This window comes from Tetrao urogallus (genome assembly GCF_951394365.1).
Source record: "Tetrao urogallus genome assembly, chromosome: 1".
Lineage (NCBI taxonomy): Eukaryota > Metazoa > Chordata > Aves > Galliformes > Phasianidae > Tetrao > Tetrao urogallus.
The window spans coordinates 114017794-114033874 of NC_136813.1; the positions used below are offsets into that span (position 1 = coordinate 114017794).

Consider the following 16081-nt stretch of genomic DNA (forward strand, 5'->3'; position numbering starts at 1 on the left):
GCTTCTCTCTTTACTCTCTCCCCAATCCTTTCAGATAATTCCACCTCCATCAGCACGTCAGCTTAAACAGAGATTGGATGCTGTTGTGTCTCAGGAATTGAGAAATCTGACAAAACAGCAGGAGCCAAGAGTAGCACCAGAAACATTTTGTCCCTATCATGCTCAGCTTTGTACTCTGTGTGTATGTGTTTATTTTTATCGGAGAATGAAAGATTGATGGATGAAATTAAGAAGAGAGATGTGTAATTGGAAAACATCTCAAGAAGGCTACAAGCAGAATATTGAAGGCATCCATCAAACATCCAGCTAACGTTATTACAGGTGTGTAACACAAACAAGGGCTGAGGGAGACACTAGTTAAAAAATAAGAGGGAAAAGAAAGGGGAATAGGCAGGACAGAGGAAATAGCAAGGGAGGAGAAGAGTGCAGTCAATAATATTTGTACTGCAGGCACATCGGAAGGCTCCTGTTGGGATCAGTGCAGGACTGTGTGATCACATTAAGAGACAGTCCCTGCCCTCTACAGCTTAAAGCCGGGAATTACGAGATGATTGCTGGAGGTTGGTTTAGGTGATCACAGATTTTTCTTGTGATCTTGAGCCTCATTTAATGGGATCTGCTCTGAATGGGTTTAAAGGCAGAAGGAAAGTAGCTAGTTGTGCCAAGAAAACACAGGGTAATGCCTGCCAGCCAGGCAGGCAATTAATCTGAGCCACTTAGGGGACTTTGTTTTTAATTATAAAATGTAGGTAAAAATATGTGCAGTAAACCTTCAGAAGCCCCACTGGGGCCATCAACAAGCTACCCAGAGGCATTGGCATGTGGCTGTGTTTTGATGCTGTGTTTTCAAGAGGATGGGCTGATGCTTTAATGGACACTTTGAGGGAAATATTCCTTGTGGGGCAAACAAATGCAAAAGATCTTTGTGTGGGGATGGAGAGAAGGCAAAGGCTAAAAGTATCAGTAGGCAGGGCATTCTTGTAGTCCTGGAAACAGGGAAGAAGAAAAACTTAAAGACTTAAAAAAGGAAGATGAAAAACATAGAAAGGAACAAAAGAGCATAAGCATGATGGATGCAGGGGGCAGCAGGAGGGGAGAGGAGATAAGATCTTTAAGAGAAAATATCATATCCCAAGGTGGATTTTCTGAAAACGCGATTAAGTCAGACTCCCCTGTGAGGTTCACAAGGGACCTGGTGCTTTGTGTGAGGCTTACCTTCTTCAGCACTGCATGCTGCAGAAAGGCAATTGAGAGATGGTGCACGTAGAAATAAATAAGAGCACCAGGGGAATTGCACACACAGGCAGCATCTCTGCTTGTTTGCAGCATTTGGGAAGCATGAAAGGGGCTGGATGTGAGGAGGAGGGGAAAGAATTAGAAAGGGAGTCTGCGCTCCTCTGTGCTTTTTGGTAATACAGCTGCCATAGCCGCTTCCTCTTCTTCCCTCCAGCAGTGACCTGAGCTGCACAGAAACTGTGCCTATTTAATTAAGGCCTTTTATCAAAGGGAAGAAGCGGTGGCTGCATGATCTAATGCAGGGCCATCTGTAATTGTAGGCATCCCGGAGGAAGTGAGGAGCCAGGGTGGACCTAACACATCTGCTGCCATTCTGAGGTAGTCCAGAGTCCTCCTTCTCTGTTAGGGCCTGGATTTCTTTGGTGGCACATTTGTGCACCCCAGTCTGCTTTCCATAGCTTGAAAATAGATGACGAGCCAGCACAGTGTTCCCTGAATGCACAGTAAGGAGCATTAAGGATTATCACCGGTAGTTGTGTTTCTTCTCACACAGTTCTTTAAGTGCAGTCCTTCCCTAGGCTGAGCCTAGATTCAGGGCAAGGAATTTCCTTTGCATTCCATGTAATTTGTCTCTTAAAAGAGTTTGGTTTTAGATAACTGGGCCTCAGTACACCTTGGAAGCCCACTACAGAACTGGAATTTAAAGCCAACCCTTTTGAACCTCCTTCCCTTGCTTTGCATGAACATGATGCCATAGCCCTTCTCCCTTGAATTGCGTTTGGCCTAGGAGAGCGAGAGGGCCTGGTGGGCTGTGCCATACAGTAGCTCTCCAGTTCACAGGGTATGTGGCTGCTGTTTCTCAAAAGAAATCTCTCTGCAGGAGACAAATGGAGGTTTTATACTCCCTTCAGCCTCTTAGTGAACATCGCTGTGACAGGGAGGAAGTCCACCAGGAGGAGTATTTGGCATTAGAAAGGAGTCCTAGAGGAAAATGATTACAGATGTTACCAAGAAGGAGAGAGGAAGAAAATCTAGCAATAGCGTATCTCAATCAAACATCAGGCAACCAGCTTAGAGAGAAAACAAAAAGTCTTCAGATGACAACACGTGACTTTGCTCTGTGCTGTTCAGTGCTTCCACTGTTTTGCAGCAGTACAAGTGGATCCCTCTTTCTGAAACACTGCTCTGGTTTCTGGTGTGTGGGAGATTTTGTACTGATAGAGAGACTAAAGCAGAAGCTAGAAGTTGGAGGAGAGTGTTCCTTCCTGGCTGTGCCAGAGTCATACAGAAGGCACCATATGCACTAAGTAAGCACATTTGATGCTGGCCTTCCAGAAATCATCTCTGGGATCTCATGCTCTTATGACTGTACACAAGCTGTTAAGGCTTTTGCAAACAGGAGAGCTAGGACTGGGTTCTCATCACCTCCTGGCTTTACACAGCACTGAGTTATGTCCCTGAACAAATAGCTTGTAGAAGTACTTCAGTCTGTATTTTTCAAACTAATCATTAATGTTATGTATTTTGTTGAAGGCATGCCTATGTCAAGCAGCCACAGATCTCATTTCCAGGCAGACTGACTTCTTACAGTGAGAGCAGAAAGTGCTCAACAACTGTGAACAATCAAGTGAACAATCAAGCACAGGGCTACTGTAGCTCAGGCCATCTATAAATAAGCCACCTCTTGTTACTTATTCCTGGTATTTTTGTCCTTAATTTCTCTTTATTTCCCTTTAGTTTTTCTCACTTTATAGAAGTAGCTTTGAAAACAAATGTTAGCCGTTTCAATTCCTCAGATCTCTTAGTCATGTGCATTACAGAAATACTAAGACAGAAATTATTCTGTCTGTAGTGGCCAAATATAGCAATCCAGGGGTAGAAAGGGATATGGAATAATTAAACTTGCAGCAAGCATCACCAGCACTGTGAAATGACTGGGGCAAAACTTAGCATGCAGTAATGTGCATCACTGATTGCAGCAATGCATCTGTATAAGGAGGACGAAATAGAACCGCAGGTCTGAAGGAGATGCTGGGCATCTTGACATTTTCTGGTTTTGCACACTTGCTTACGTAGGAATGCAAGTCTTGCATGTAGTTTTTAAAAAGCCTACAGGACAAGCATATTAAATGCTCACCTCTAAGCTCAGGAATGAATATTCCCCCTGGGAAGGGAGCAAGTGACAGTCCTTTCTGGCCTCAGATTCTGCAAGGTGAACTCTAAGTCAAGGACAGTGGGTTCATTGTGGGGTTACAGGAGGTGCTTTACAGCAACATAAACAGATAAATAACTACTGTTCAGTAGCACAGGAATTGGCCAGGGCAACTGGATGATGGTTTAGGCCTGTAACTTTAATGGGGCTCTTTATGAACCTAACCTTAGATGAATACTTTGCTGGATCAGAACCCAACATTTATCATGCTTCCCTCCAAGCAAACTGATCGTTGTTATTTGGCCTGTAGACTTAACTCTCCTACTGTTTTTTTTTATTACTGATAATTCAGAGTTCTTACTCTTTCCTCTGTTCTGAAAGGTAGAGAGATGCCTGGGTATTGGAAGCTCTCTGCAGCATGCTGAGGAGACGAAACCTTCTTACTACGCTCCTCATTGTCTTGCCATGGGCTCTTCTCCTAACCTTGTGGCACCAGTACCCAACCACCCGCTACCTCAGCCTGCTGAGAAGTAAGTGCAAGAGCTCTGCTGTCAATGTGCTTGTGGTTGTGACAATTATTGGCGTGAGCCTTCCATAGAAGACTCACTCTTGTGGGACCAAACTTGCCTGCAGTACACACCCAATTTTTTCCTAAGAATATGTTAAACATGCTCCTTAGCTTAGCTTTAGAGAGAGAAAGCTGATGTGCTCAGCACTGAGTTCAGAAAGATAAGTCCTCAGCATCCCCTGGAGAGGTGGCAGCTCTGCAGCGCTCAGTTCTCTAACGTCTTTCTTCTTCCTTCCTTCCTTTGTCTCAGAAGACACAGATGAGAACGTGACCTCTAAAGCTCTCCTCAATGGTACATCTGCACTGAGAGAAGAAGGCTTCCCGTCATGCATTCGCCAGCAGCAGAGCATAGGGGCGACACCTAAAGTCATCCAGAATTATGTGTACTCCAGGCCTCCCCCATGGTCAGACACCCTGCCGACCATATTCGTTATCACCCCTACCTACACGCGGCCAGTGCAAAAAGCTGAGCTGACCCGGCTGGCCAACACCTTCCTGCATGTACAGAACCTGCACTGGGTGGTGGTGGAGGACTCACCCCGAAGGACCAACCTAGTGTCCAATCTACTGGAGAAGGCAGGCCTCAATTTCACCCACCTCAATGTGGAGACGCCCAAGAGCCTGAAGCTGGGGCTGTCCTGGATCCCATCCCACACCCCACGGGGGACACTGCAGAGGAACCTGGGGCTTCACTGGCTGAGGGACAGCTTCAGCAACACAGCACCACCAGAAGGGGTAGTGTATTTTGCTGATGATGATAACACTTACAGCCTGGAGCTGTTTGAAGAGGTAAGAGCCATAAAGTTATATGGGACAGAAAAACAGAATACAAATGCAAAAGCCTCTTAAGGACAGAACTTAGAGGCTGTAGGCCTCTAAGACCTGTAAGACAGGGCTGCCGTGTGGACTTTAGTCATTAACTGGGAGGTATGAGCTGTGGCAAGCTGCCTGGAGCCCTTCTATCTTGGCTCTCTGTGGGAGCTGGGTATAGGGCAGATATAAGCCCTACAAACCCACAGTTATGCTGAACCAGTAGCCACCCTCTGAAGGGCTGAAAGAGCAAATGCTACCATGCTCCGCCATGGTAGAGGCTGCAGACGTGAGTAGCCGCTCACATAACATTGTTCCAACTGCAGCTTCATTTTGCCAGGTTTGTTTCCATAGAGATCAGAGTATATATACCCCAGAATATGTACCTCTCCTCAGGGGGAACTGACTTGATTTAAATAAGCACTATTGATAAACTTCTGGCAAAGCATAAATCTGTGCTCTGGTAGGAGTGTGATGAACAGGGGGTAGTAGAACCGTTTACTGACTTCCTAATAGACTTTTTGTCCTTTCCTGTCCTCCCGAGTTCCAGCCACCACAGCAGAGCTGTGCCCCTGGGATCATAGAACCTTGCCCAGACTTTTGTTGGAAATCTGGCTTTTGTGAGATGCCAAGTCTATCACAAACTTGCAAAAATGATTATTCAGTAAACTCCCTTGTCACCAAATTAAGCCAGGCTGTTATACGCCAGTCAAAATACCATGTTATGCCTCAGAACACATTTCCAGTTTTCAGAATTTTTTAGGTGGCTGCTAAGCTCATCCTTTTTTAAAAGGACTTATTTCCAAGTCCTTTTTATGACAATTTCAGTAATTTCAGTTGCTCTTCTAAGAAGTAGCTGTGGATGGAAGAGTAAGGATGAGGGAAGGCTGCAGTAAAGGAGGACAAAGGTGCATCAGTCAGGGAGGGAGATTACTTGAATGAGGGTGGAGTGAGTGGAGTTATTAACAAAAAATGATAAAAGTTCGGATGAAATCAGCAAACCACAGGTTTTCCCAGAATCATAGAGTCATTTCAGGATGGACCTTTAAAGGTCATTTGGTCCAACTCCTTGCAGTGAGCAGATCGGATTGCTCAGAGCCACTTTCAGCCTGTGCTGCCTAGAGCCATGTAATTGCAGACGAAGTCAACAAGGAAGGACGGGTGCCAATAAAAACAGAGGATGGCATACTAATGGGCTGGGAAAAGCATCGTAGAGTTACATTCTCACAGCACTGTTTCCTTCTGCCACACAGATGCGCTACACAAGGAGGGTGTCAGTCTGGCCGGTGGCGTTTGTTGGGGGGCTGCGGTATGAATCCCCAAAATTAAGCCCAGCTGGGAAGGTGGTGGGATGGAAAACCGTCTTTGACCCTAATCGGCCCTTTGCTATTGACATGGCTGGATTTGCTATCAGCATCAAGCTGATCTTGGAGAAGCCTCAAGCCAGTTTCAAGCTGGAGGGAGTTAAAGGAGGTTACCAGGAAACCAGTCTGCTGAAGGATTTAGTGACTATGGATGGGCTGGAGCCCAAAGCAGCCAACTGCACAAAGGTGAGTAGGACAAGAGACCTGGAAAATATATCTCCCTTTCTAAATCCCGGCGGCTTTCATGGCCTCCTGCCATGCCCTATTCATCTTTCCCTGTGCCTGCTTTCCGCCAGCACACCTCAGCTCCAAACCGTGCCAGACAGGCATGGCCTGCCAAATGCTATGCAGATGAGAGGCTCAGGGAGTGCTGAGGAGCATCTAGTGCCATGCACTCTAATATAAAGAGCCTCTTCCATGCAATTCATACTGAGGAGACCCAGGAGAGGGTGGAGTGGAGTTTTGGTCCAAAATGCTATCTTTTGCCTGTCATTTTTTCATACACCTGTAAAGCCTCCCCCAGACCCTGTCTTGATTCCTGTTCTCACGCATCAGAGCCCTGAACAATTTTTGGTTCTCTATAGGTGTTGGTCTGGCACACAAGAACTGAGAGGCCAACTCTGGTTAACGAAGGCAAGCGTGGATTTACAGACCCCAGGGTAGAGGTGTAAGCAGAGAGACAGCTCCCCAGTGTGAGTACCCTTGTCTTTATTGGTTTTGGCAAGGCAAATAGTCTGTGCATGTTTCTTTATTTTTGTTATTATTTCTTTCAAGAAATAATACAGCATATACGGTAGCCCTGATATCTCCCTTATTGTGTCACCCTTTGCACAAGAAGTGGATCCTCATCTTTACTGCCTGTCTGCATTCTGTGTGCATTTATGCCTCCATGCAGTCTCCACGGAAGCTTTGCTTGCATACAGGCAGAGAAAAACAACAGAAGAATCTCACGGTTTACCGCAGCAATGGTAGGCCACATTCCTTGCTCCCCAGTTTCTGACCGGTTTAAAAACTTCCTTTCATGGGAAATTATTCTGCAATGAGTGGAAAGAGATCATTGCCTCACCAGCCTCACCACCTCTGCAGTGCTCCATCTATCCACATTCAGCTTCTACCTCACATGAACTTTCATGGTGTGGGTGCTGCTGGAAGGATTGGTAGACACTGAGACCATCTCAAAACAGGAACCTATGCAGACTGTCACGACCTGAGGAACTCGTTATCTGCATTACCAGAGCTAGGAATACATCTGCTGATGAGGGAAAACAGTAAAGGCACTAAAATTGCCTACACAGTCCACAGAGCAAAGTTCAGCAGGAGGAGGGATTATAGCATCTTCTATAGGTGAGGGTATGAATATATAAGAATTCAGTGATATGTTCTTAGAAAGTGATGATGGACAGGCTTCATAGGAGCCATGACCTCCTCTGTCAGCTGTCATGCTTTCTGATCTTAATGTCTGCTGTTGGCAGATTGCTACCCCAAATGTTCCAAAAGAATGAAAGTTGCTAACTTAGGAGGACCAAGCTCTTTCTGTAATGATTTCTACTTGTGGTCAGACAGAGGATGCTGAATGATTTATTCCTACTTTGGAAGATATTCTAGGGCTGCTTTCAGTCCTGACCCCAGTATTTATCTGAGCTGTCCTGGGGAGGCAAAACTGACTGCCCAGTATGTGGACATATGCGCATGTTTCAATTTCTGCACTAATCTGGTGTGCATTGTTTGTAGCTGCATTCAGCATTTCCACATTATCCCATCGTCTTCCAAGTGACAGCCATACGAGGGGCAAAGCAATCCCAGGACTGTGCATCCAACAGCTGACAGCAGACATGGGAGACAGCTGCCTAAATGCAGAACCTGCTCCCACCCAGGGACTCTGGAGCATCCTACCTGACCTTCCTGTAGGGCACAAACTCTATCACACCTGCTAGTTTTTCATAAAAATCTCAAATATACTAGCAAATGTAAGATCATGCTAGACCTGTGCTTAGGCAGCAGCACCTCTCTTAACCTTACTTCTGTGTGATCCATTACCAGTAATGGGTTCATATTACAGATCCAGCCATGCTGGGTCTGCTCTAAACTAAAGCTGCAATTGTCCAAGTTCAGCTCATAAGGACTCCAGTTAACTCTGTAAAGGATGAGCAAGCTTAACAGCATTCAGACAGGTGAGGCTACTTTCCAGTTCTTGCCTAATCACTAGAGGAGGGGGTAACTGCTTCATAACAGGTGCAGAGAGTAGATATGATGTTTTAATGAATGCAGCATTTATGTATCTCTCTTTCATCCTCATCCCATTTCCACGGCCAAACACTCAGCCATCCTCCATAAAAAATGCCAAGCACCTACTCTAGATGCTCATGAGAATGGCTCTCTGTAGATCATTTGTTGTGGGAAAGGGAACCAACTGATCTGGGAGATGGAGACACAGCCACTTATTTACTAACACCCTTTTCCAGAGCCATTCTCTCCTATGTCTTCAAGCCAGAATCTGCATTCAGTCAACTCTGTGTATTTTAAAGGAGCTTTTCCAGTCGCGTTAGTGGAAAACATGCCCACAACCCTTCCTCCACCATCATTCGCCCTGTGGGGCAGCTGCTTCGACCCCGGTGAGCAGGAGGCATCCACTCCAGGAGGCACCTTCAAATTAGATATGCTGCCCTGAGAAGCTTAGTGGATGCAGCTGGGAGCAGTCAAGCAAAATCATCAGCTTCCACACCCACACCCCCTGTGAAGTTTTAAATTGATACCTCTGCTGATAGCTATACTGAATTTTGGAGGCTCTTACTATTGAGGCTGCTGAGCTTCAGAAGCCTGACAGACACAATCTAGATGAGCTAGTGCTGAGAAAAGAGGTATAATTCATCCCCTGAGAATGTTCTGTTGTTAGATGCAGTGGGGAGAATGTTTCTGTCTTTTTCTCTTGGGAGCTTGTCCTCACTGAGGATCAGATCAGGCTAGGTGAGTCCTAGACCTTCAGAAATCCCTTTCCCCTTCAGCACCTGCAGACGTGAGCCAGGCTTTGGTGCTTGTGGGTTTTGGTGCTCTATTAATCATCAGTTAGACCACATACATTGTTTCTTGGCATGTGTTTCTGCTCTCTGGGTTGCCACAGATGCATTGTGAAGGGATCCGCTGATTGTGTAAACTGCAAAGATCAGGCTTCAGCAGGTACTGCATAAATAGTGGTTATTTTGTCCCAGCTGGAGCCTGCTTTCTTTTTTGCCAGCATTCCCGCTGCCCTTGGCTGTGTCTAGCTGAACCACAGCAGTATTCATGAGTCATGGGGAGAATACTCCATCAGAGCAGACCTACAGAGAGGGGAAAATAAGGCATGTGGCACAGTTTGCCTTTTCATAAGAACAAAATGAAAAAGGAGCGCTCAATGTTTTTTAACAAAGATTCTTTTCCTTACACTAGAGTTCTGATTTTTCCACCCTGAGAGCCATTAGGGCTGATCTTGGATGTGTTGGGATTGAGGATCTTGGGTGAGATCTAAAACCTTTCCCAGTCTACGTCTTTGAAAACTCTTTTGAAACCACACTCCCTAGAAAGACAGACCGTGGCTCCTGAGAGCAGAGGTGGGGATTAATTTTGCTCTCTATCTTTTCTTTGCTAAAGCCCTGAAAACTGTCGTTCAAGCCTGGTGTTATAAAACTTACTTGTTCTTTTTGCTACCGTGTGTTTACAGCTATTGGAGAGAGATGAGCTCACTTAGGACTTCTGCTGCCTTGAGATTTTTGGAAATAGGAAAAGAAACTCACCTCCATTTCAGAGCTTCTAAACAGATTGAACTGGATTCTTCAAATCTTATCTTCTTTCTTTAGAAACAAACAAAAAAGGCAACAAAAAAAAAAGAGGTTGAGATAATGATTTTACTGGGGGAAAAAAATCCTTCAAAACCTTTTACTAATTAATAAATAGAACATCCCTGCTAGGACCCTGCAGTGCAAATAGAACAAACAGCATTTTGGCTGCATCCCCAGCCTGCGGCTGTAAGGTTGAGAAACCTGGTTAGTGATGCTACCTAGTGTATACCTGAGCCAGGGGACAACTCTCTTTGAATGCCTCTCCTGCCCTGATCTACTTGACATGATGTTGAGATTTCTATCTCTTTCTTACCTCACCTTGTGTTTGTTTTAACAGAGGCAGCGGGCAGTGATTGTTCTGAAGCTTGCTGGCAGCCACAGCAACTGTGCACCCTGTCTGTTCTACCACTGGAGGATGCTAAATACCCCCGAATGTAGCCACATCGATCAGCTCCTGCTCCCCAGAAGGTGGCAATGAGCAGGGACAGAGTGGATACATTCCCTGTGATCCTACAGCTCTCCACTTTGACTCCATACACTGGCTGAGAGGTGTGCCTCCCTTCCCTTGTGGGCACTGTGCTTTTAACTATTCATGAAACAGGAAACGTCTTAGATATGATCTCCATTCCCTGCTGTGCCAGCACAGAGGCTGAAATCCACCACGGGTGCGGGTGCCTCTGAAGATCCCTCTTGGCATACTGTGAAACCTGAACTTTGGGACAACAGCTGTGAGCTGCTGTGGTTCAAGGACAGGAGTTGTTGCAAAAGCACAGATGTGGATCTGTTAGTCTGAGGTATGCTCTCAGTGAGAATAGCTTAAAAGCAAAGCTAGCCTGAGAGAGGCTCCCCCTCAGATACACGCATGGATCAGCTTTTGGTACTGGGGAAACAGCTGTGCTGGAAGCCCTCATTTTGGGTTTAGGAGTTCAGAAGTGCCTCAGCTGAGAATTTGAACTGCCCTAACTGCAGGTTGTGTTGGAAAATGCTGTCCCAGTTCCCAGGCCCGGTGCCCTCTGGATGAAGTTTGTCTCCTGCTCAGGGTGACCTGGCAGGTACTGCACCTCAGAGGCCATGCCTCCATGTCTCAGTGTGGAGAGCGTCAAGCAGGGGCAGAGATGAGTGGACCTGAAAATTTTGTTCCTTCTGCAGTACCATTAGGCACTTTAGTAGCCTCAATTCATGAATACAGATTTGTTCTCTAAACCTCCAGGGAGAAAGACACCTTTCTGGAGTGGAGGTGGGTGAGAAGTGCTTAGGAAAAGAACGCTGAGCTTGCAGTCGTCTCCTATGTGAACATCGAGAAACTTCGAAAAGGGATCATCATCGGGAAACATATCTTGAGCACACAGATGTCATCATTTGCAATTTCACTTGTCAAGTTTCCAGTTGAATTCTGATAGCACGTTTGGCCCTGTGAAGAGGGAGAAAAGGCAGCGTTATCTAGAACGGTTTTCCTTTCCTTTGATAAAACATAAGGCAGCCTATGGACCAGTAGGTGGCAAATGAGGACCAAAGGAAGAATGCACTGGGTTAAAAGCACAAGTGTTTGTACCATGTGTGCATGGGGAGAAATGTCTCTCTGACTTTTTGCAGGAAGATTTCCTGACTGACCCGAAAACCTCTCTGAGCACACCTTGCCAACCATCTTCACTCAGGCTGTGAGGAACAAGGCTTCAAGCATTCAAAATGCATCAAGGATTTGATAGCCTGAGAAAAATCATGAGCAATCAAGCCACCCCCTGCCCAAGAAACTCTGGGCTGGCAGGATACGTTTATTTGTTGATTTATTTATACTGCAATCTTTTCTGCCTGTTCTTTGCTTCACTTTGTTTTTTAACTTAGGTCATCTGACATACTCATGAGGAAAGAACAATTCCTCTCTCACCCCAGACGCTCACAGAATAACAGAGCTTGGCATTCACTTCTGAATGTCTTTATGCTTCTTGCTGTCTGGGGTTTCTTTACAATGGCATCCTAAGCTGGCAAAATAATCAAAAACACAGCAAGGAGGGAAGTACAGCAAAAGGAACTGTTATTCCTTTATGCAAAAGATGTGGGTGGCACTAAGTTTCTGGCTCCTGAGCAGTCATGGTGAGGTAAAAACATGTGCGAAGGAGTGCCTCAATCAAGTAGATAGTCCCCATGGGATCTTGGGAGGCATTCGTGAAGGGGGGCTCTTGGAAGGATATCTGATTGTTGATCTGTGTTCCCTTAGTGGGGAACTAGCATGCAGACATCCTGCTGTGGGAGTGAGATTAGAGTGCATGAGAGGGCAAAGGGAGTGAGATGTCTCCCGCTGGGGAGGAAGGCATGAGGAAACAAGGAGGAGGCTGAGAGCAGAGAGAGGGTGGTTGTGCTCAGTGTGGCCTGGCCTCCCTGCAAGCTGTCTCAGCACTGAAGTAGTACTGAATGGGCCATAAAAACTGTGCCTTCTTGTGACCCCAGAAAGGTCTTTACACAGCAAGTGTAAAGTCTGGCATATATGTGACCTGGGTAGCATGGAGGAAGCCTGGCTCCTGACAAGCACTTTTCATTCTCTGTTTGTCAGAGCTTCGTGCCCTGGCCTCTTTGCATGAGGTAATGGGCCTTGTGCTCCAGTGGGTGTTGCTGACCCATCCCTGCCACTGAGCGGAAAGACTGGCTTAATGATCCCACTCACCATTAATAGAAGACTGTCCCCTTCTTTGTGGTTTTAGTCCGTGAGCAAAGAGCAAGAGAATAAAGGAGTCCATTTATGATCTTCCATTTTCTCCTCCCAGATGGGTAGGGATTCTACCCGTATGAAAAGGAGGGGATATGGTAATTAATTCCCTGGCCTTCAGTATCAAGGATATCCTACTTGGGATTTTGATGCTACAGGTGGATGTTTGTAGCGAGGGTATGCTCCCATTGCAAAGGACGTGCATATGTGCTTTTAGAGATGATGTCTCTCTGCATCCCTATATAAAAGCAAAATAATTGTTCCTATTTTTCCCCCTGGGGCCCCGGATTGCAGTGATAGGAGCACACTGTCGCTCAATGCTCTGAGCTGCTCACAAGACCAGCCCTGTCACACACCATTCTCACAGCAGCCTGACCCTATGGAGGAGGGATTCTGTGAATCAGGAAATTCTGCCAGATGCTAAATTGTATAGGACTGAGACCTTGTATGGACTGCGTGGTGCACACAGCTGTTGTTTCAGGCTAACAGATGTTCTGAACACTCCAGCACAAATACTCTTTTTACAAATACCCTGTAGAGCAGACTAAAGACAGCGAGGACTGCTGCCAGGCAGGGTGCAGCAGCAAAGGGTAGGTGAGGACAGACAGCACAAATTCAGAGGGCTCTTTGCTAGCAGAGCTCAGCAGAAGTTACAAGCTTTGAGGAAAGTGAACAAGGGATACAATAAAGGAGGGATGCTGCACATCAAGCCTGAAATGTTTAAAGAGCAGGCATCCCAGTACCTGTTTTTTTACTAGCGTATTAGTATCTGATATTCATGTTCTCTGACATCCATCCAATTCACCAACCAATAAATATTCCTAACATTTCCTGTTGCAGAAAATACTATTGAAAGAGGAAGGAGAATGTCAAGGAAGTAATTTTTAATGGTTATTTATTTATATTGAATGGTACAAGAGCGTTATTAAATATGATGTGAATATTGCACCATTTTCTGTCTTGCAACATAAGGCCTTGCTTCTTTTCCAGGAAAACACAGTGCACTCTATAATGGAAAATGTGTCTGCTGTAGTTCTTCTCATTCCAACAGTACTCCCTTCAGTCTTCACCTACCCAGGTGCTGCAAGAGAAATTCAAGCAAAACCATTTCATATCCCTGAGACTGATGTCTGCATTATGGAGGTGAAGGTGGTCCTGTGCACTGCAGCCTATTGCATCTCCTAGAGATGTGCAGGAGCAACACCAGCAGGGTGAAGAAGGGCACTACAAGGTCTGGACACCTTAACCTGAGCTATGTGCTTCCTAACTGAAGCACATTGCTTCAGTTCCTTGTGCCAGTCCCTATAGGGTGCAATTCATTGGGAAGAATGTCTTGCAGGCATTATGTGTCAGACCAGTGGGACCAGACAGGGAAACTACTCCAGTCTCCTGGTTTTCCCTTCTCTTCTCTGAAAGGCTGAGAAACAACTGCAGTGGCCAGAGGCATCTGAAATGTTCACCCTACCAGAAAAAAAACTGCCACCCCCACAAAAAGAGGAATGGCACTGCTTGTTCAGTGGTGGCTGAAATCCTCTGCAATGTCTTTACTAAATGTAATGCTGCTTTCCTCTTTCCTTGATTAAAAACCCTGGGGGTCAGGCAGAGCAGTGGGCAGGACACACTGACTCTGGCTCTACCTGAGCACCCTGCTTGGTGTCACCCCAACATGCTGTTCTCCCCCTCCTGGGGCCTTACATTTTCAAAGCTAAGCTTGCTAGGCACTCTGCTGCATTTTCAACAGGGAAGTGATGCAGGTCCCAAGGCATAACGGGCAGAAGGAGGGGAAAGAGCAAAAGAGAATGAATTGTATTAAATGGTGAAGTACTTCTCTGTCTCTCATCACATTTGGGGCTGATTGGAGGTGAAATTACACTTAAAGGGAGGGGAAGCGCCCCTCCCCTGGGACATCCGGAGCCTCCTGCACAAACTTAATTTCAAGCTCTGTTGAAGATGGTATTTGCCTTTTTTTCCCTATGCATTCATTTAATTTCTCGGGTGGACATGTGAAAATGAGAAAGGTAGACCTTTGGCTGTCAAGACAGCCCTGTTCCTGTGCCTTACTGATCCAGTCCAACATTGTTTTCCTCCATCACTGCCCTCAATACATCTGTGCACAGGGGTTGCTAAAATGCCTGCCAACTATCCTCCATGCTTCAGTGAAGACAGTTATTTTTTTCATTTAAGCAACCCAATTCATTTTTAATTCAAATCTCTCCCAGCCTTTCACGTCAGGGGAAAAAATAGGAGTGCAGTGACCTTGAAGAGACTTGGCCTTGCTGGTACCATGAAGTTCTGATCTGCATTCAGATCTCCTGCATGACGTTGTTTGCACTTTGTAGACTTGTGGTGGGTTCTGATTCACCAATTTTGGTGACCATAGGAGAAGGGGAATGAGAGGAATGATAATTCTCACATTTGGTTTTTGAAGTGCCTTGAAAGAGACATTCATGGAGATTCAGCTCCCCAGCCAGCACAGAATTAAGCTATGCATTAGTTTTCCAGTCATGAGAGCATATATATAACATAGGCTGAACTAAAGATTGGGTGAAGCTGTTGTTTTTCCAGCTGACATGCTCATTGCGCCCCAGAAAGACACAAGATGGCAATTTTTGCACCACCAGTAAAGTTATCAGAGCTGCTAGTGCAGATCTGTTCCAAAATGACCTGCTTCTCTCTGCCTCAGAAATTGATGGAGACAGACAGGCCTTGCCCAAGCTCAAAGAATCATAGAATCGTGAAGGTTAAAAAAGAGCGCTAAGATGATCTAGTCCAACCAGCAATCCCCACCATGCCCACTAAGCCATATCCCTCAGTGCCATATCTACAAGGTTCTTGAACACTTCCAGGCACAGAGACTGCACCACCTCCTTGGGCAGCTGTGCCACTGCCTCAATACCCAACCTGAACCCCCCCTTGGTGCAATTTGAGGCCATCCTATTTCATCCTATTGCTGGTACCTGGGAGAAGCGGCCAACCCCCACCTCATCACCACCACCTCCTTTTCTCAGTGTGTTTTCTTTATTTACCATCACACTAACTTCCCCAATGAATTTTAAGTAATGAAAACAAGTACTACAGCTGCTGCAGCTCCTCACAGGGAGCGGAGGGGCAGCGCTGAGCTCTGCTCTGTGTGACAGCGACAGGGCCCGAGGGAACGGCGTGGAGCTGTCAGGGGAGGGCAGCTGGGGGTGAGGGACAGGGGCTGCAGCACAGGGCGCTGGGCATGGAACGGGCGGACCAGCACCTGAGGGCGATGACTACAGCTCCCAGCATGCCCCGCGGCAGCCCCGCCCATCCCGCTGTGCTGGGAGCTGTAGTCTCTGCGGAAGGAGCGGGCGGGCCGTGAGGGACGGTTACCGCGGGGGGAGGGTGTCCGCGTTCTAATCTCGAGCTGGGACGGAGCGGGGGAAAGGTCGGGTGTCTACAAGGGCCGGCGTA

The 16081-nt window shown here is 46.4% G+C and overlaps 1 protein-coding gene across 1 annotated transcript; it reads left to right on the forward strand.

The window, feature by feature from the left end:
• Nucleotides 1–3806: 3806 nt before the first annotated feature.
• On the forward strand, nt 3807–6801 carry LOC306955859 (galactosylgalactosylxylosylprotein 3-beta-glucuronosyltransferase 1-like; the record flags this gene model as incomplete). The annotated part of the gene is made up of 4 exons (XM_079547219.1): nt 3807–3918; nt 4207–4745; nt 6020–6316; nt 6715–6801. 4 exons carry the CDS (start codon nt 3807–3809, stop codon nt 6799–6801), a joined length of 1035 nt encoding a protein of 344 aa, XP_079403345.1.
• Between the last annotated feature and the right edge of the window lie 9280 nt (nt 6802–16081).